At 42.3% G+C, this 22,036-nt stretch overlaps 1 protein-coding gene and 1 long non-coding RNA gene across 7 annotated transcripts in view; one reads left to right on the top strand and one right to left on the bottom strand.

Moving 5' to 3' along the window:
- LOC121899554 overlaps positions 1-6,336 on the top strand; it is a 30,474-nt gene extending 24,138 nt beyond the window's left edge. For both annotated transcript variants that reach the window (XR_006096745.1, XR_006096744.1), the window contains 3 exons: positions 1,935-2,057; positions 5,968-6,050; positions 6,247-6,336. This is a non-coding gene — a long non-coding RNA (uncharacterized LOC121899554). The remainder of the gene's footprint in view (positions 1-1,934; positions 2,058-5,967; positions 6,051-6,246) is intronic.
- Positions 1-22,036, bottom strand: part of robo1 (roundabout, axon guidance receptor, homolog 1 (Drosophila)) — a 201,411-nt gene that overhangs the window by 30,665 nt on the left and 148,710 nt on the right. For 4 of the 5 annotated variants that reach the window (XM_042415452.1, XM_042415453.1, XM_042415454.1 and 1 more), the window contains 5 exons: positions 12,425-12,582; positions 7,626-7,746; positions 6,233-6,371; positions 5,909-6,036; positions 1,478-1,486 (listed from right to left, as the gene is read on the bottom strand). In XM_042415452.1, the coding sequence (XP_042271386.1) occupies positions 1,478-1,486; positions 5,909-6,036; positions 6,233-6,371; positions 7,626-7,746; positions 12,425-12,582 (555 nt within the window). The other variant, XM_042415456.1, reaches the window with a different exon arrangement.

Below are 22,036 nucleotides of genomic sequence, written 5' to 3'. Positions count from 1 at the left end.
TGCCAAATCACAACAGAAGTTATCTCAAGGCACTTTTCACATAGAGCAGGTCTAGACCATACTCTTTAATTTACAGAGACCCAGCATTCCCCCCATGAGCAAGCTCTTGGTGACAGAACGCAAGGAAAAACTCCCCTTTAACAGAGGTTTTTCCATGTGTGGTGTCATAGGAGTGTGGTGTCATAGCCAATGTCCTCTATGCAGCTCTACAGCAGTGGTGGAAAGTAACTAAGTACATTTATTCAAGTACTGTACTTTACTTGAGTATTTCCATTTTATTCTACTTTATACTTTCACTCCACTACATTTATTTGACAGCTTTAGTTACTTTTCAGATGAAGATTTGACACAATGAATAATATAACAAGCTTTTAAAATACAACACATTGTTAAAGATGAAACCAGTGGTTTCCAACCTTTTTGGCTTTTGATGTCTTACAAAAAAGCAGTGTGTAGTCGCGGTCACATTTCACATGTCTGTGAGTTGTTAACAGCTCCACCAAATAGTGATTTTTCCCTCTAAACTTCTCACTTGATTTAATTTCAATAAGTGTTTAAATGATCCAATATTTCATCAAAAATCAAAGATTAGAGAAAAAATCCAAAAACTGAAAACAGATTTGTGTATCAGAACTTTGTTTTTCCTTCTTTCCTCTCCCATTAATCATCTCACGACCCCTCAGATTTATCTGGTGACCCTTTGGAGGGGCCCGACCCCTAGGTTGGGAACCACTGGACTAAAGTACCTAATTGTATATAAAATAGTTCAAACTAGCTCCACCTCCAGCAGCTACAACAGTAACATGCTGCTTACAGACTGATGCTTCGGTATTAATAATCTAATGATGTCACATAATAATATATCAGTCAGAGGGACCAAACCACTACTTTTACTGCAATACTTTAACTACATTTTGCTACTAATACTTACGTACTTCCACTTATGTAGGATTTTTCATGCAGGACCTTTACTTGTAATGGAGTATTCCACCACTGCTCTACAGTGACATTAGGCCTTGCTCTTCTAATAGACTGTCTATGTGAGGAGACACACCCTAATGTAGAGGTTCAGATGCAGGCCGGTTAAAACCTTCAATTCAATGGACACTGGATACAATCTCTCAATATTACACACCTACTAACATTTAAATCCTTTTTATACAGGGGTTGTGTAGAAAAGCAATCTGGAAACCGTCATTTGAAATATAGACATCATTTGTCCATGAATTAGATGGGATGTTTGGTAATGCATAAAAGAGGAAAATAATAGAATGAAATGATGCGGCTTTACCTTGGAGGACCATGCTGAGCATATTTTTACCCATTAATGTCCTTTTGTCACTGTTGCCCTTGACAACAGAAACATGAGTGCTGATTGGAGGGTGGAGAGGTGATGGGAGGAGGATGGAGGGGGGTTCTGACAGCTTCCTGTCTCTGTCAGGGCGGTGAATAGGTGACGGGTGACATTTCAACTTACCAGACACGACTAAAAGGGAAACAAAAACACAACAACAAAAACCCAAAGATGAATAAATAAATAATAAACAGCATGACATAAAGAGGAGAGATAAGGAAAATAACAATGTGATGTCCATGGGTACAAATATTCATGTTATTATTATTCAATGAATACAAGACATGTCATATTTCACCCTTGACTCAAACCCTAGGGACCACAAGATACACACGGCTAAAAATAATTACCACAAGTGATCAGGAATGCATTAAAAATGCACACACAGAGAAAATACTGAAGAACATCTGATTCAACATTCCTTCTTAGTCTTGGGACATGCTCAAGGACAGGAAACATGCTGGATTATATAAAACAAAATGACAAAGAAGGTACACAGACAACATCATGAAACACACAAGACAGATGTTTTGAGCTTAGCAACATCACGCTTTGTTTATTTTTTTTCCTCTCTTTCCAGGTGTTGTGTGAAGGTGAACATCTCTGTGCCCTTAATGAGGTTTAGAGCACCCTGAGGAGCAGCTAGATCACAGTCTCTCAAACACAGCCAGGCAAATGTAAGCCTGGTCCATAAAAATACAAGGTGAATGTTAACTGTCACTCTCTGGACATAAATCTCCCCCAGCCAATCACTCACCTTATCTAATCTGTCTGCTTCAACGGCTCCCACGGAAACATAAACGCTGTCAGTCAGAGTAATGGCCAACCCCTCCCTCCTCCCCCTACCTATCGCTGGCCTTTAAAATGCAGATAAGACTTGCATCAAATGCTCCCAGAAGAAGGCGCTCACTGCTGTGTGTGAGAGGCTCTAGATACACACGATCATGAGAACATACACACCCACAAATACACACACCACCTGAAACACCTACACACATCCATTCATGTGTGTCTAAGCCTTTAATTAGGTAACCCTACCTCTCCCATGCTGCTGTGATCACAGTTGTGGACCTGGAGGGAGAGGTTAGCCCTAAATCTGACCGGAATACTTTGTTGTGGGCTTTCTGCTAGCTTACAGCGCAGAGGGGAGCCTCTATCAATACGCTGATCAGAGAGGTTGGGGGAAATAGCACTGAGCATTGTGGCCTCCAGCCCAATAGGAGGCAGGCTATGTACCAAAGACCACAGCAGAGATATTAATGGGGATCTGTGTATAGTTGCTGTTCAGTGGGCCTGACATCAACACCAGAGTAGAACTGCAAGCAGAGGATTTAGCATGATTAATAGTAGCTCCCACTGGGAGGTCCGTAGCGTGCTTTAAATGCTCTGTCTCGCTCTGAGACTTTGTATACTGTATATCAACTGAATTGTGGCCCTCACAACTTTGTGTGACAGCAAGCAATACACAATGAAGGTCTATTGGATGGTTAAGCCAAATCAAATGCAGAGATACAGAGATAGAGCAGCACAAAGCATCAGTTCTAAATGTGGCGCCCAACCGCGATTTGGTATTTATCATCACATGAACAGCACACAGACTGCTGACAAGAAAGTTCCTCTCATTCACTCTCTTTTGGCACCAGTTCCAAGTCTCCTTCCAGACCCTTTACATGGGTTATTAGCAACGCTGCTCTAGGGACTACCATTCCATTCAAGGCCTTTCTACACATAAATCACCGCTAACGGCAAACTTTAACTAGCTGAGAAAAAATAACACGTTGATTTTCTGAATCTTGTCCAACACTGTGTGAAGCTATGCATTTACATTCCTATGGTGGAAGTCCATCGGTAAGGTTTAATTAATAAAACACTATATAAGCATTATCTAACCACACCAGACCCACATCAAAATGCCTTTGTCTGATCCTTAAATCTTTAAAAATACATGTACGCACACCCTACTTAATAGCTAAAGAGGCCATCTCACTAATACACTCCCATGTGGCTCGGATTAATGATTTTACTGAGAAACTATAAATATAGCTGGTGACTTGGCCAATTATGTGCTTCTTCCATCAATCAATGGAATATTTTACTTGACATATTTATAAGTCCAGAGGAGGTGTACCAGACTGACAAACACACGTGTAAGACAATAATTCACTGATTAAGTTAGTAACAAGAGCGGAGCACATTGAAAGAAAAATAGCCCAGGGCGCCACTTCCACAATGTCTGCATTGTTCACTGACAATCTGACCATGGAGGGTGTGAAAATCCCCCTCTGTCCATACAGAGCTGGATTCTTCTAATACACTGTTCAGCTCTCGAAAGGGATTTAGTTTGAACAAAAATATCTTCAATACTGTGTGTCTTGCTATATTGTTAATATCACTTTCATATACTATATTGCAATGATAAGCAAATTGCATGATTGCACTGCAGGGAATGATTTATATACTTAACAATTTGAAAATTCTATTTTAATTCAATTAGTTTTATTGTACATTTACACATCAGAGCAGAATTGCAAGAAACTTGAGTTCAAAGAATATTTACATTAATTCCACTTAGGATATAAGAAATTACATTATGGTGTAGTTCTCCCTGCCAGTAGCTCACAACCTCTGAAGTGATTTTATTCAGCTGCTCAGTTGTTCTTATGCCGCAGCTCAGTAATCTTGCCATACTTTGACTCTTGATACAGAGCGACAGCATGGCCCACAAAACCCACAGACTAAACTGCTACCCCCCACATTAGCGGTGTCTTCACTACTACAGCGACATCTTACTACCTATACATCGCTTCTGCTACTTTGGCTCATTTAGACCTACAATTACTCGGCTTTTCTTTCCTTTCCTATGCCCGCATCTGTAATTAGAAGCATGTCATTTCCGGGCGTGGGACTGCGGCCTGCTTGTCTTTAATTAGCTGGACTACTCAGTGCCCACAGCCTCTCTGGCCTCCTCATGTCCTGGTCTGGATGAAGCTAAGGGATCTGAAGAATAAATGGAAATGGCTCTAGGAAGGTTCAGGCATCAGTCTGATCTAACAGTGAAAGCAGTACAAGGATTCCTGTGATTTATGTTATGTTGTTATGCTTTTCACCTGATATTACACTTCAGCATTGGCATGTGTTCTTTAAATCTGCAGCACCACTCAAAAGTTTGGACACACCCTTTCATTCAAGTGAATGGGAAGATGTGTCCAAACTTTTGACTAGTTGTATGTCAAACATTTTTTTCTTTCTTGTACTTTAATCAATTTAAGCACTTTTCCTTCAGTTTTCATGCCTTTCTCACTCTTAAGAGCACGGGGAGCTGGGAGGCACAAGGCAAGAAAAGAGGGTCAGTGCCTGGCTTCTGCATGCAGGCAACAGGGAATTGGTCTGAGGTTAAGACATTTCATTTCCACTGAGGACAAGGGAGGATTTAACATTTCAAATATGATTCTAAGCCTGAAAAACAGTTTATTGAACCATCACATCAATGCTGTTCCTGTTCATTAACTAAGCTTTCATCAGGGTGAAGGGAAGAACGAAAAAAGGCAATAAGAGAAGTAGATATATTGATGGGTATATTGACAGGTGTGCCTAATCTCTCTCCTCAAACCAATCTAAAGATTGCTGTCTTGCGGAGAAAATCAAGAAATAATTGCAAAGGGTAGCCATGTGAAGATGAAATATCTGTGTTTGTGGGTGGGGGTTGGCAGAGGAATAGAATTGCCTTGTCTCTTTATATCTCTGCTGTGCTGACTGCTGGTAGTGACATTAATATGACTGACCTCACCACAGAAACCTCTTTTCCCCTCTATCGTCTTCACCACAATCGCCCCCAGCCCCAATTCCCAACCCGTTCTGCATCAGTGGTGAGCCGCCACCAAAGACCAACATACTCACTGTCCTTCCATCCAATCCCTATCTCCAATGCTCTGAGCCTCCTCCTCCTTCCCTCCCTTCTCCTCTCACCCGACTCCCAACATTCCCATTAGTTTGGCGTTAAATGGCCCCTGTGTTCCTCTGAATCTCAAGAGGCTTTTGGGGTGATCCCAGCCCCCATTCCCCTGAATGGTTCTCTTTCTGAATGTTCACACACTGTGACCGGCTGCTTTATATTCTCACTGTGTTAATAAGACGTCCAATGGAGAGGGCTACAAGAGACACACAGATATTCCATACGTTCACAAATAGTACTGTATGTCTTAAAACATGAAGGAAGACAGGCCTCCTGAGAAATGCCACTTGTATAGGGCAAATGAAATCGATTGTAGAGTTGAGCTCCCATGTGCACAACTCTACAGCTGTTATGGATTTTTGCGTTTCTTTTTATTAGAAATCAATCAGCTAATTGAGAGAGAATAGTTGAAAGTGATGACCGTGTAGTACTAAAGCTGGAGGCTATTATTGCAATGTGGCTGGGCTAAATTGCATTTGAATCAACTGCACAAAGACCCAAAATGGAAATGAATTTAGAGTAGCTGTCTGAGGGGCTATAAATGAAATATTTAACCCACTGAGCAGTGTGAAACTGAAGCCCGTAACTGTGTTCTGTCTTACCGTGGACGGTGAGGGTGGCCACTGCTTCCGCCTTGCCCACCATGTTCTCTGCCACACAGGTGTAGGAGCCTACATCAGCTGGGGTCAGACGACGGATCTTCAGGGTGTGGTCCTCACGAATTTCATATCTGGATGAAAACAGGTATTCAGACACAAATATTGGTCAAGTTCACAAAAACTTTGTGTACACAGAGTCAGAGTAAAAATGCAACATGCGTCAGCTGACGATGTAGACAAAAGCGCGCAGTGAATCAAACAAAGAGAGGGAAAGGGTGAGGGAGGAGGGTATTGTGTGATGAAAGGCAACTAGTTGATGAGTCATACCTTCCTTTGGGCAGTTCTCCATCATCTTTCCTCCAGCGCACAGTGGGAACTGGGTCACCACGGGCCTCACACCTGAACTCTACACTTTGGTCCACCAACACCACCTGGCTGCTGGGACGACGTACAAAGCTGGGACGCTCTGTAGAAAGACCCAACAAATTAAACATCACAAAGCACAGATCGGTAGCGCAGGAGAAATGTTTTGATTAAGTTAAAGTCATGAAATCTGTGGCTCTGATTTCCTCAATAAATCTTGGTTTTATTCTTTATAGTTTGAAATTAGATTTAAAGTTGGATAAAACCCATAGTGGAAAAGACCATCTTGGAGAGAAGCCTGGTTTAAATCATTTTGTTATTGGCCTCGTGATGTGTCTTGTTTTATGTGATATAATGTAATGAAAATAATGAGTAATAATGTGACATAATCTTATTTAGTTTGAGGCACAACATCACAAGAAAATGGTGTATGGTTGATGACACACATTTCATAAATCCAAAATATACTCTTGACTAGACAGTACACATAGAGTAAGTCACAAGACAGAACACAGGGCAGGAAACAGTTACTACTTTGTGGTAGAGTTAAGGCTTTAATTACGCGCGACAAGAAACTAAACTGATTGAAGACAGGACACCTTCTGTCATCTTGTTAACCCCATGACCCTTAAGTCCAGCCCCGACTCTCTGGTCACCAGTCCCAAAAGTCACCACAGCATGTCCAATGTTTATTTTTTATATTCACTAAACCTAAAGAAGCCATAGCTTTCTGTTGCTTTGAACACATTCTTTCAGACTTGGTCCCTAAATCTATCCAGGGTGGCTTATAAATAAACAGAGTTTCTGGTTTATGATACTCACTCTGACAAAAGCTAAGGGCTTGCGTCTTTTAAGCCCTGAGAGTGTTATTTTTCTGTATGTACAGTGTAATTATTTATCTTGCCAAAGCCAGCTTTGTTGTTGTTCCTTATGACAGATTACAAGAGGTCTCTGAGGAGGAGAGGTAGAGGAAGTGAAAAAGCTAGCGATAAAATCAAGAGTCTGGACATGCTCTCTGCTTCGGACACAGAGGAATATAGAGATCAGAGGTCACTTGTGGTGAAATAGGGTGCAGCTGGTCAGAGGAGAGAAGCCGCTGGGGTCAGTGTAGGTTTCATAGTTAAGTGTGAGATTGGAGGTCATCTCACACTATCTGATAAAGGTCAGTGACACCATTTAGTTCTCTGGGAGACAGACAATCAAAGCTTAACATCTGGATTCTGTTTCTCACTGCAGACAAACAGAAAAAAAGCAGTGTGTGAATGTGGGCATGCGTGTTTTTGGGTTGTATGTGGGCTGAGAATAAAGTGGACAGCAGATATAGACACTCTAACAGAGAGAAAAACAGGTTCATTACCAAGCACTGTAAGTTCAGCTATTTCACTTTCCCGTTCTCCAACCATGTTTGTGCCGACGCACACGTACTTCCCAGCATCGCTCTTCCGCGCATTTGTGATCATCAGCTTCCCTCCACGAATCTGAGGAATAGAAGAGGAGGTGAGAGGCTAAACATGGAGAGGAAAAACAGCAATATTCAAGTCTGTGACGCTTGAGGCTGTGTTTGACACAGAGAAAACAGAAAACAGCATAGGCCAAACATTACAAAACATTTCCTGATTACACTCAAGAATGCCTGTGAGCATTTACTTACCAAAAGGTCATTACAACACCATGATAAAATGTATTCACAAACACGTAATAGCTTTGTGCAGAGGAGTTCTTTTTATTGGGCTTTGCTCTGAGACCAACTGGACTACTCTGTCTAGTGGTTTTGTGTTCTTCCCACTCAGCTTCCACTTGAAGTCTAAATCACTATCAGTCAGCCTGTTCCTCCTCAAAGTAATCTGAGCCAAAAAACACTTTCCCAATCCAACACAACCGCAGGTCCCTGAGGGAACACCTGAGGCAGTGCAGGACTGCGAGCACTTTTCCAGTTGCTTCAAAGGGCTTCTGGGCAGTTTTGTCTATTATTGTAGGGAATGTTTTAAAGAATAGGTTTCTTGGAATGTTTTCTGTGTGTGAATACAACTACAGGTGAGACTAAGTGAACATACATTCATGAAGAACACACACACCCAGCAGTGAATGTGTGTTTGTCCAGGTGAATGTCATGTCTGTTATTTCCCAGGGCTTTGATTACAGGCCAGAGGAGGTGCTTTGTTCTCAGGCAGTCAGAAAGGCAGCACAGGCCCCAAGACAGGCCCCTCAGCCCTTCTCTCAGCTGACAACCGTGCCAGTCAACACAGAGACAGACAATAGCATGGTGCACCAATGATCTCTGTGTCTTGATAGGGCTTAAGGTTTAAAATGCACACATCAGCCTGCAAGACCAGGACCACCACCTGCAAGCATGTCATTGATACCCTCATTAGAGAACCACTGACAGGGAGCTTGACACAGAAAAAATCAGCTTTCTCCATGACTGCAATGTCAAACTCAAGCTCTCCTACATGTGTGTTGACTTGCATGCTATTATATGTCTCTCTCCAACACTTAACATACCAGAAGAAAGACAACAAAGAGTTTTCATCCCTTGCACGAAGAACAAACTTAAAACTGTGTGTATATACTGAAAAATGGATTTTAGTCCATTCATAGAGCAGCCAGTCTGAGTCTACGATTTCTTGAAGGACAACTTTGCAACCGGACACATTCTTCTAGGTTCTGAGGCATTCCTCAGCCCTTCACCCCTGTTTAATATTCATGGTAAAACAGGAGGCAGAGAGACTTGAAGAGGCTGTGGAAGGCTGGCTTATTTAGGGCACCCCGTGATGCTGGAGGGGTTTGAAGTATCATTATGTTACTGTTTGTTTGAGGAAAGGCTTAACAGCTAAAACACTGTGACACTCACAAAGGCCCAAGGTCAGGGCAGACCATACAGCAGAGAAAGAGAGGGGGGGGGGGGGGGGGGGGGGGGTGTACTGTTGGTTCCACAGGGCTTTGACATGAGGATCCACTTAAGGCTCTGTCTACTCTATCCATATTCTTACCACCATGTGTCTGTGGCAGTTTCCCATTCTCAGAAGGCATATTTGGAGTGCCAGAGCAGCAGGGACTCTGAGAGTTGGCTAAAATAAATGAATGCAGCAGCGGTCCTCTTTTTCTCTGCATGCATATCCTCTCCACACAACACAGCGCAGCACACAGGCGGCTGAAAGCCCCAACAATCTGACCATTATCCCTGCATTACTGGGAGATGGCTCTATCCTGTTGCCTTTTGTCTCATGTCATTTGGCAGTGCTGATAATGCAAAAGCCCCCATTCAGCATGAACTCTGTTTGTATTCACACAGCAGTTCATTTTCCAGGCTGATAATTAGCCACAACTAGTACACAAAAGAAGGAGAACAATGTGCAGCATTTTGGACATTTATGATGCCGCAGACAGACTTTTGCTCTTAGCAGACAATGGTCTAGGTTTAAATACTGGAATTTTTCCTTTTTCTGTTTATTTATCCTTCCCTCATTGTTCCTGAAAGACCTGTTTGACTAAGTTGAGAGGAATGCAGACAGCTGCTGCTAGTAGCACAGCAGCATTACAGGGTAATAGTCCTACTTCACTTTTTATGGCTTGGTGGGAAACTTTTCACAACCACCCCACATGAAGTCATGAATATATGTGAGATGGTACACAGCACATCATTGGTGTTTACACATAGCTGACTAGAATAGATAGGAAAACAGAGAGGGTTCTCTCTGATGTGTCTTCCTTATCTGAAGTTCATTCCTCTTTATGTAGAAACCACCAAAGTAAAGTGCAGTACAGAGAGAGAAAATCCCCATTGCAGGTGGTTAGGTACCTCGCTCTGATTACCAGTGATCACCAAGGAGACTGCACGTTCCAGCATGTTGCATGGTGGGAGGAATGGACTGAACCAAACAACAAAGCAGGCAGGATGAGAAGCCCTTTGACGAGCTCAGCTGTTCATCACATTATAAAGATTCCACCCACTGCTTCCCTCTACAGTCCCATATTCACTCAGACCACATTTGCTATACTGTAAACATACACTGGGCATCGCATCATGATTGTCCTTTTTGCAATACAACTTGATCTGTTAACATGGGCCACAGGACATCGCCCAGACTCCCATCTGTCACCACAGTTGATTACATATACTTCGATGGTCATAGATGACGTCTAGAACTACTTTAAAAGTGGTCATTTGGGAACACTCAGTCTGTGAGATTTTGTGCTTGACAGGAAGTTTACAGTGAGCAACACCAGCTGGTCCACACGGTGTTGTTAAATCTACCAGACCCTGTTTTCAGTTCCACAGAAGGCCCAACACTGCTTCAGGCTACAAGGACACAACTTTGAGTCATTTAGCCTGTGTTACAGCAGCAGTGCAGAAAATCACATATACAGCAGTGAGAATAAGCCCTCACTTCCACCATGCACATGCAGGGGGTAGGATGGATGTTATTGCAGAAATGATTTATAAACAACAGAAATAGCGTGTGAGTGTTGTATTCAGTGGGGCTAAAATATAATTATGGGAAAGGCCATGTGCATGAGAGCCATGCATAACACTGAGTTGAAACAGGGCTGCTTTGTCCTCAAAGCACCTCTTCTTTAACACTCTACAGTTAGCAGCATGAGATAGTTTAACATTAGGTGATAGCCAAAACTGAAAAGGTAAACGATAAAACTGATTAATGCATTTTTTCTTCATACAGGAACAATTCTCTAATACAAATTATCTTCAGTGTCAGCTCAGGAAAAAATGGGATGTTGCATTTTGCCCAAAATATTATTTACAGTGGAACAGCAAGCACAAATATGTGGTCAGATGTGCAGACATACATTATAAATGCATGAATCAAATGATTAAATAACACACGACAGATAGTAAATTCCTTCAAGACCACAAGAGTTCACTATGTGGCATAGAAGTTTTCGTGCTTATCAGTGACTATTGATTAAACTCAGGGACAGATATGATGTGATTCTCTTTAAACTAGATTATGTGCTTGTTTCTTTCAATTATGCTGCTCAGCAGCCAGACACAGACTCTTAATCTTCTGCCTGTGCAGCTTAGGAAAAAAAAAAGAGAGAGAAAGAATACTTGCACTGTTTAGGAGTTTGAATTGCGATCAGAGCTCAATGTGCCCAACCTCAACAGACAAAACTATGTTTTGTCATGTACGACCCTCCGCTGAAGACAGCCAATAGTGATAAATCACTGTTTTGACTTACCCAGTAATGAAAAAGTATTGAGCACAAGTAGTCCAGGCTGGATTTCAGCACTATGCTGAAGGCATACAGAGTGGAACATCTTTATTAGTACCTTGTATTTATTGTCTGGGGCAGATTTGATTTTCCACGACTTTACTGTGAAGTTAGCTATCGTCAGCACTTGGGGGCCAAACTATTCGATTACTTAATAACTGCACAATGTGGAACCAGAACCTTAAAACCCCACCAGTCGGATTGTGAAAATGAGATCCAGACACACTGCTAACTACTTCCTTCTCACTATCTGCCTGTGTTAGCTGAGTGCTGAGTCAGAGCCTTCACATCCCTGAAGCACACATCCAATCATTACAAATTAAACACAACACAAGTGTCTTCCTGTTTAAGGACAGAGAGTTGTGTTTGGTTGAAACAGTTTGAACTGGGATTATTAAAGACAGGCTTTCGGTACGACTGACTGATACTGCAGTGCTAGCTGCTCTGCTATTTTAATTAAAGCCGAACAATTGGTGGTGTTTTGGTTGTAAATCAAATGTAGAGTGTTGTTTGGATTCTGCAGGTGCTACTGCTGCTGAGCACAACTTTCTCTTCTTTGATTCCAGTCAGCTCGTTTCTGCTTCCTGATCTATGCATTTCTTAGTTGATTTCATCAGCATGCTATCCCCAATCAATGCACTGCTGCTGACCAGTGGAGCAAGACTGATTTTATACCTCAGTCATTAAAGGTTGTAGCCACCAAAATGGGTCGTTTTGGGTTTGGTAATTGCTATATGTGAATGATGAGCCAAACAAATCAATGTTTCAACAAACACTGAAGTGGTGGTAATGGTTTGACCTGCATCACTGGGTCAATCTATCTTACACATTTAAACACATCGTCCTTATATACAAAGCAGTCTTCACACATCAATATATTTGACTATGTGTCAGCAATAACAATGTTAAAGTCAATCTGCTTACAGTGATTCTTTCATCTCGGTCATCAATGTTTACGCCATCTTTTTTCCATGATATGGTGGGTTCAGGATGCCCACGTGGAGGTTGACATTCCAGGACTGCTGGCTCTCCAGCTGCCACAATCACATCTGCAGGGTTCTGTCTGAAATCATCACGAAGAACTGCAGAAGACAGAAAGAGGAAAAAAAAACATAATTTAAACAAGATGACAACATGTTATTCTTTAGGAAACATACAGCAAAGGAATAGTTAAAGAGGCGGATTATTACGTTGTTTTTAAAAAAGCATAACACTTAAATTTGTTGCTACATTTACAAAGTCGGAGTCAGCTAGTAAAACAGCAGTTAAGTGTTTTGACACACATAATTAGTTCTGCACAAATGACAAAATGTTGGGCACACATCACTATTGATTCACTGCTTCTAGCCTGCCATGAAAACTAATCCCATCAAAATGTCTTTACAGTATACAGTATTGACTAAATAAAGTAAAAGCTTGTACAGCTGCTATTTTTAATGGCCTGCTTTCTCCCATATAACCTTACTGTCAATATGTTTTACAACAGCGATGATGAACACATATCAGCGCCAATCATCATCTCTAACAGCAATGACCTTCGTTTTTGTTAACTGAACCACACGGACCTTCATATAACCATGTACATACACACACACACATAGTACACACTGATCATCGGCTCTCCATCATCGCGTTTTCATCTCTCCCTGACACTCCATATTTACATCCCCTGCACTCATACACCCGTGCTATCTTGACATAGATGAAAATCTACATTAGATCTAATCTACCTTTAATGCTTTGCTAAGTACTTCGGTAGGATGTGATTCTTATTTGCACTGATTTCTCTGCTGGAAGTGCTGTAAAAAAGATGACACAGCGATGGATTTTCATTATTCCCACACAAGAGGTCCACAGCTTCTCATTCCTAGGTCTAATTTGTTGATACAAATTTGATAGTGAATAGATGTGAAGGTTTGCAGAGATTAACTGAGCATTTCTTATTTTCATTCGGGAATGCTGGATGCAAAATTACAAAACCTGCCTCACCTAAAATCATTAGTCTTTGCCTGCCGGCCTTATCAGAGTATCATTACCACCTGGTAGTTGCAACAAGCAGATCAATGCATATCTATTTTCTGAAGGGCAGAGTAACAGCATATCTTTGCTCTCTGTATCTCCGGTGTTAAAGATAAACTGGAGGTTTATTGAGAGCGGAGAAAGTAGTGAAAGAGCAACAAGCTCTCCACTGCAGACGGTATGCCAGTAATCATTTTCCCAGCTCCAGCGCATGTACATATAAAAACATATGAAAACAGTGCTTGTAAATTTTAGTCTGAAATTCAGGCTGCACACAAAGTATGCAGGGTCAACACAGTGTGTATGTGCATTGTTATCCCTTTGGATGCATGGAAAAGTAATGTTATTTTCTCTGTGTTTTGGGGATAAACGGAGCTTTGGCCGCCAATTGTCTCACGCTCCTCAGCTTGCTCTAAAGTCACCTCAGTCACAGATCAAAGTCAGCCTCACCCCAGGACCCCTCACCTACTGACAGCCAACAAATTCCTGACTAAACCCTTTAAGCACTTAATTGGTCATTCCGAGCCCAGATATTGCTCTCTGCTTCTTGCAGCGTGGAGTGGGAATCACATTCAACAGTAGGAACCAGGTTTTAGAGGAAGATGGGTGGTAATAGCTTCCCCAGTCCTGCACTGCATAATCATACCTACAAATCCCTGCATACAGCTGAAACACTATAGCTTCAATTCTTAAGCACAGGAACTGTATAAATCTGAAACAAAGCAAAGTGATCCATCAAATATTCTGTGACTCGTATGCTGTTGAAAAAGGCAGAAATGTGCACATTAGTGTACACAGATGAATAACCATTATGCTAGTGACCCCCTAAATGTCCTGCGCTCACACTGATCCAACTCAAACTCAGCAGTGCAGCTGTGTGGTGTGTGAGGTAATTTGCTGTAGTTAAAAGCAGATACAGTCATCCTGGAATGCAAATGTAAACGCTAAACATCCGATCCATTAGAGCACCAGCTCCAATGAAGAAAAAAAAAAACACTGTGTATTTGTATCAGCAAGGTCAACCTGCTCTGAGGAGCATTACTGTAAAAGGCAGCCTTGAGTATCAAGGTGAGCCAAACACCTGAGACGCCACAGACAGCCTTAGCTTTCTTTCTTTTTTTCTTCAGTCAGCGTTAAAAAAGTGTAAAGATACTGCATCAACAACTGGTGACAACATTCTATCAATCAAGACAATGCATACTTAAGAGATTAAAAGAAAAAAGAGTGTGGGAGAGAATGCATGTTCTTTCCTGCACAGCTAATGCAGAGCCTGTAATAAACGTTTGGGTGAGTGAGCACAGTAACTTTAACTGTGACATTAAGTGCACCTCGTCTCCTCTCAGTGGGTCTCTACCTCCCCTGCTGGCCTCACCGTAACTCTTTCGGCTAACATGCAGATGCATCTGTCTCTCTGGAAAATAAAGGGGGATGTGTGGGGAGGAAATGAGGAAAAAAAAGGGATGCTGTATTGACTAGTTGGAGGCCCGAGGGAGAGCTGGCATCATCCACTGTTTACACCAACAGCGCTGTGACCTCCACCCCTTCTGAACAGCATTCACCCCCTACCTCGCTGCTCTCTCTCCTCCTCCAAACCAACACCTCTTTGTTATAAACACAGCTGAGTGCAGCGCAGCAGACAGCCCCGAACATCTGCGTAGCGGAAAACAAAATCCTCTGGGATGGAGGCAGAGAGAACAAGAGGGAGACAGAGGCAGCCAGACAGTCTGTCAGACAGACAGACAGACAGATGAAACCCATATCTGGATGGGGTGCAAAGCCCCAACTTTTCTGCCAGAAGCCCTGCCAGATCCAGAGCTGTGGTGGAATCGGTTGCCTCTGGCCCTACTGGTTTAAATAAGGCATCCACAGTCCCTCCTTCCTGTATACATACTGCATAAGGCTCTGCATGCCTCCCTCTCTAACTGTTCCTGTTCTGGGACCCAGATTTAGGTGAAAAAATGGGATAGAGTGGCTCTCATGCTGTGTGCTGTCCTAAAGAGAGTGTGTATGTGGTGTGGTCTGTGTCTGTCTTTGGGATAATGAGCCTACTCTACCATTCTGTCTCTCTAGTGAGTCTGCAGCTGTCCCCTAGCAGATAATATTTCCTGCACTATTAACAGGGAGGCCAAACTCAATGTGTGTGTGTGTGTGTGTGTGTGTGTATGTGTGCGCATTTGTGTATGTACTGAGAGATTTTCAGTTTGTGGCTTAATATGTGGAAATGGGTCAGAGTCACAGGTCCCAGCATAGAGACACCTCTTTGTCTGTCCTGGATTTGCTCAAATATGCTGATGATGGGATGAAACAGAGTGAATATCCATACCTGGACAGATATCAATATGCTCTATCAAGGTAAAGGGATGCATTCTGCATTGCATTTCCTCTTTTAGCTTTTCAGTGGACTAAGAACAAAACACATCCTATCTCATCTGGCTGCCATATCACGCTGCTTGTCAACCATATCTATCAATGCAGAGGTTTAGTCTGCAGTGGCAAACATCTGTTAAGCCCAGTCTAACCACACTCTACTGTACTGTATGATAAATCGCTCCCCAGCTCCACAGTAGCAAATTGGAGCTATGCTGAGGCTAACACAATTAGCTACCATCATTTCTTATATTCAAACCCCTCCTTTAAAGGTCAGCTGAGATGGCTGCTCTCAGCTCTGAAAACTCCCAGGTTCATCACCCCCACAAACTATCCACCCACACAGTTATACACAGGCACAGGCACACCAGGCAAAGGCACAGGCACACACAGACACACACACATGAACGCACTCTTTTCCAGAGGAAATTGAAAACAGATGTTTAAATGTCAAATTAAAATGAGATTCCCGTGCTACCCCTCCAACATTAATGAAAATGAAGACTTAATGCCACACACCAGTCTGGGTGGGAAGATCAGATGAGCTTTGTTCTGAGGAAATTAAACCAAGTACAACAAGCTTCCCCACAAATCTTTGGAAGGATACAAAAACAGGCCCACCGGGGAATTAAAGATTTATCAGAAGGCACCCGGAGTCAATCCTGCAGAGACACAGAGCACAGCATGGGTCTCGCCTTTGGCTTTGGATTTTTCCTTGAAACAGAATGGACACAGCTAGCCCCAGGGAGTGCAGAGGAAGCAGAATGAATGATAGCAGCAAGGAAAAGAGACTATACATGAGTGAGGAAAGAGAACAGTAGATGAAAGGGGGGGAAAGACAGAAACTGTTCCATAAAGGGGAAGAAAATATGACTTTCTTCCATTCTGTCTGTCTCTCCCACGAAGTTCTGCTTCTTTTAAACTGAACAAATCTACTCTGTTTGCTTCACAAGCTCCCACAATATTATGCTATCACTGCTCAAACATCATCAAATATTACCTGCAGATTTAAGGTGGACACAGCAACAAACACTGAGAAAATATTAAATGGCTAACCATTCTCAGATGTTCTTGATTACATGTCTGCTTAAAGGACCAGTGTGTAAGATTTAGTAGCATCTAGCGGAACAGACTTGGCAGAAATGGAATATAATATTCATAAGTATGTTTCAATTAGTATATATTCACATACAAATAAGAATCACTGTGTTTTCATTACCTTAGAATGAGCCCTTTATATCTATATAGGGAGCGGGTCCTCTTCCACGGAGGCTGCCATGTTGCGCCGCCATGTTTCTACAGTAGCCCAGAACAGATAAACCAAACACTGGCTCTAGAGAGGGCCTTTCGCGCCTTTTCGTGAGTTTCGCAGCCCGCCTAGGTTCTCCTACTCACTTGGAAGAGGAGGGTGAGTGGAGGTGTATTCATTTGGTTGCAATCTGCAACCTCACCGCTAGATGCCGCTAAATCTTACACACTGGTCCTTTAAGGGCTTGACTGCAGTAGAATTTCAGCTTCTTACCCATCCATTTTTTTTATCCTATGCTTATATTATTGGATATTTACTGTAAGGGCTTCTGCATGATGCAATAACAAGATGAGTTAATGTCTCAATAACAGCAAAATACAAACATCCAAAAAAAGGTAAAAGCATGGATGTTTCAATATTTCACATGTAAAAAAAAAAACACATTCACAACAGCTGAATTGTATTAAAATATACCATATTCTGGGCAAATGACAGGCAAATGGGGCTTACAATAGCTGAGGTCCCCTCCAGTCCATTCCTACTTACTATACAACAGAATTCCTCTTCCCCTTCATGAGTATTGTTTATGCCATAAGCAAAAATCTTCCTTATTCACAATGCAGCTATGTTGTGTGGTAAGCCCTTACATATTGATGCTCCTCACCTTGCCTCCAGCTCTGTCCTGTGGGACAAACACCTCTCATTCTCTCCTTCTATGTATCTCTTGCTTTGTCTCTAAAATTCTCTCTACCCTCTCAGCATTTGACCCCCTTATCTTACCTCTCTCTCAGCTTGAACACAGCTTACATCAAAGAGAGGCTCATAGTGATGGTGTGTTAACCCATGCCACTCTATTGCAAAGGCTGCTGCAGGTGGATAATTTGCCAGCGGCATGTGTGTGTGTGCGCGCGCGTGTGTGTGTTTGCACTGTATAAATCTGTAGTTTTGCTGGTGGGTGTGAAGATATAATAGGACTCCTACTGTACTCAGGAGATCACTGCTTCCCTCCTCTCCCTCCTCCTTCTCATTCCCTTGTTCCCCCCTGACCCCACCACCAGGGAGATGAGATTGGACACGGCAGACTCCCCTCTCTTTCTCAATCTGGCTTTCGTTCCTTGGCTCTGAGCTCATGCCCTCTTGCCCACCCTGAAGACACTCTATCCTATCCTGCAGCACGCAACCTGCAATGAGCATGCTCATAATACTGTCTGGGATGGGTGATTATATATATAAACTTCACAGCTATGTACACATACACAAGTACCGAGATAAAACTGACAAGTAGGGAAGCTGTAAATAAAAGTGCAATAAACTCATCATACATTTTCCTGCATATGTTGTTCTTTTAGAATTTAATTTATAGATTTCACATTTATTTCCAAATGCTACTATATTGATAAATCATTTACAAAACAATAGCAGCTCCCTAGACAACTGTGACATTCAATATAAGGTCACATCTGTAGAGTCACATTGGTTAAAAACCCATGACAGCCTAAGTGCCTGGTCGACCACAAGACACCTTGTGGACACCCGTAAATATGTCAACGATAGCAGACAGACTATTAACCAACTGGTCTTTAGGGTTTGCACCTGCACACCCTGAATGCCTTGAGGTCATCCTCAAGATGTGATGTCATGTCACAGAACGGAGACAGGATGCCTTGATTAACTCCTATAAACATTCAGAGACGGCACAATAAACTATGTGAGTCCATTTATAAATAAACAAAGTATATGCAGAACCGATAAATGATATAAAAATTGGACTACGTGCAGACACACACACACACAATGTTTGAAAATAATTTGAAGACATCTTGACAGTTGGAAATCAGATGAGACCATGACGCTGCATTTTGATCAGCATCCAGAGAATGAGCAACACACATGCTACTAACTGTAGAGATACAGATGTAAACGATGCCATGTAGGGAAATGAGTCAGGCTGGCCCTGTTGATGTAGTGTGGATTGAAGCAGGGATAAAAGCTAGGGGGGGTAAAGGCATTTACACTGTACTGTGCCAGGTGATTACAGTCTATACCTGGCACTGGCAGCCTACGCAGATGGCTTTGTGGACCTTTCAGTGGCACAGCACAGGGCTTTTCTGCACTCACCGTGGCCCAGTAAGGCTGCATAAAGCTGAATGCAAAGAGTTCAATCTCAGCTCTTCATTCTTTATGTTACACACTTCAACAAAACACATGCAGTCCTTGTGTATCAGAATCCAACAGCAATTATGTCTGTACATAAAGAAACACAAACATATGTGGACACACAGACACACACACATTCACCACATAAAGGAAACCCTGCCCCACAGACGTACAGACAGAGAGGCCATTGAGTGCCTGTGTTTGTTTAAATGGTCATAAGTCTTCTCGCTGGGCTTGGAGAGAGAGATGGCGTTTGGCGAACACAGCGAAAGGCACAGAGGGCAATGGGGAGGTAGGTTTATGTGAGTAACTGAGTGAGTGAGTGACTTGGCACCTCATAGTTCAATAAACAGTGCTGGTTTGATTGGAGTGCTGGGTGAGCAGCAGTTGGACTAAAATAAAGAGTGTTTCGAGTGCTGGGGCTGCACAAGCTGGAATGTTAGAGAAAAATCACGGCTCAAAAACTACTCTCCCTCCATCCAAAAAAATTTTAAAAAAGGGAAAAATACAAATCCTATAAAAACCTGATAGGAACACCCACCACCACCACAATGCAAACTGTGTAATAAACATCTGTATGGGATTATCACATTTAAATTTAATGTTTGAAAAACATAGAGGGGCTATTTGTGGGGTTTCAGCTCCCGACAAATCGGCTCCTACACCCACCCTATCTGCATATGAAAGTGATTTCAGGGCTGTTTTGATTCTGAAGGAGAACACGTTACCTGTTGTGGAAACACAGCATCAAGTTTGGTTACTCAGACATGTATAGTTTTCTCATTATGGGCTGGCCAATCTAAATAACATATTCCGTGTACACAGCATAGAACTGATGCCAGTGGAATCCAATCTGTTTCCATTTTCAACCTCTTTTTTAAGAGTTTCACAGTGTAGTAAAATAATAATGAGGGAGATAAAGGTGGGAGAAGCAGGTAAATAAACATATTTTACAAGTAGAGAATTGCCTTCGTTTGCATCACTCTTGCAACAAAAAATGACTTAATGACATAGCTGTGGCAACACTGCAGTTGTCAACACTAAACTGCCAGTGCTTAAAGAAGCATGTTTATGATATGTCCTCGTTTGGCAAGCCAGGTTGCACCGGTGCTTTCAGGTACAAAGGTACCAAGTGAGTAAAGCATGTCTTCCGTGTTGTAAGCCTTGTCTATAGGTGGAGCTCTGGTGCCTATTCCCTGAGGACAAGGAGGAACTGAAAACCTCAGTAACCTAGCTCTCACCACTCACTGTATAGCCTCAAGCTAAAAGCTCTCTGCAGAGGTACAAAAGAGTAGATGTAACACTATAGTGCATACAAACATGTACACCTGTACAGTTTGCTATCTCATTCTCTGTCTCTTTCTGCCTCTCACACACAACACACACAGATGCAGTGGGTCTCTCTGTGGACTGTGGCGAGGGAACAAACTGCTTCCAGCATGCACATAGGTTCATGAAACATGCACGGTATAGACACAATGCCACATGGCAGTGGCATTCAGCAACATCTTGAAGGCAGGAGAATAATTATTTCATCAAGGTAATGTGCAGCTAGTATTTTGCATGTGAGAAATTGCCATTCTATTTATATATATATATATAAAAAAAAAATACTACACTATGTAGCCAAGATGTGAATGCGAGTATGTCCTGAACACTATGTGTCTCCATGGTTATAAATATGTGTTGGTAAGCTGTTAAATAACTTCATGATTTACATGCCTCACTGGAAGTGTTTCCTAATTAAAGTATCTGTGGACACAACTTGGACCGACTCTCTACCAAATAAATAGTTCCTATGAAAACTGCTGACAGTGTGGTCTGTGGATTATCCAGGGTAATGGGACCTTGATCCAGTAAGGAGATGTTGCTGTAGATTTTATTAAAAAAAAATTGAATTTTCCATTGCTGTGAGCGCCACCAACAAATTTCATCCACCAAAGTCTGGCAAATAAACCCAAAACCAACAGCATATAGTACTAGAGATAAGTGAGAAAATATTTTTTTTGTCATTTTGGGGAACCAATCCTTAAAGTATTCTTCCTTTTCCCCCCCGCTATTTTTCACTGATATTCTCTCTTCTGTGTCTGTATTCGGCTTTACTAAACTATGGCAGTCTGTCTGAGGCTTCACAGTGTAATAGGATTTTACACAACACAGAATTGGTGAGCATATGCAGATCGCACATTTGTCACCACAGAATGTTCATTACAGTAAATCCCTTTACCTCCAGAAAAGCAAGCGTAAACACGCCAAGAGCCATGGAATATCTTTATCCACTTGTGCCTAAATCCCGCTACGTGTTTTACACAGCTCTGTTCACATTGTGTCCGTGATGTTTGCTGACAATATCTCACTGTGAGCTGCCCTCCTGTCTGTGTGGCCCCACCAGCTAAGCATCTCCCAGCATCTGCAAAGATGAGGGTCTTATTAAAACAATCTTCCCAATTAACATTCCTGGCCCCTGGAGCCCCATTGCCCTCCTCTAGACCTTACCCCTCCTCAGCCCTATGACAAAGAAGCTGTGTAGGAACCTAACCGGCCACGGGACCCTTCAATATGACTGGGATAAGAGGGGGATGTGAGGCAACTTGTTTTTCTTCCTGGGAAACCAAAATCTGTGTGGTTGACTGTTTTTACATGTGTGTTTGTGTGTTCATCTGTGTAGCGCATGTGAGAGAGAAAAAGAGAATGAGGGAGAGAGAAGGAAGATACAGGGATGGATAAATGAGTTAGTGCACCAG

Source organism: Thunnus maccoyii, chromosome 6, assembly GCF_910596095.1.
Source record: "Thunnus maccoyii chromosome 6, fThuMac1.1, whole genome shotgun sequence".
Lineage (NCBI taxonomy): Eukaryota > Metazoa > Chordata > Actinopteri > Scombriformes > Scombridae > Thunnus > Thunnus maccoyii.
The sequence above is the reverse complement of the archived record's forward strand: the minus strand, read 5'-3'. Positions and strand labels throughout refer to the sequence as shown.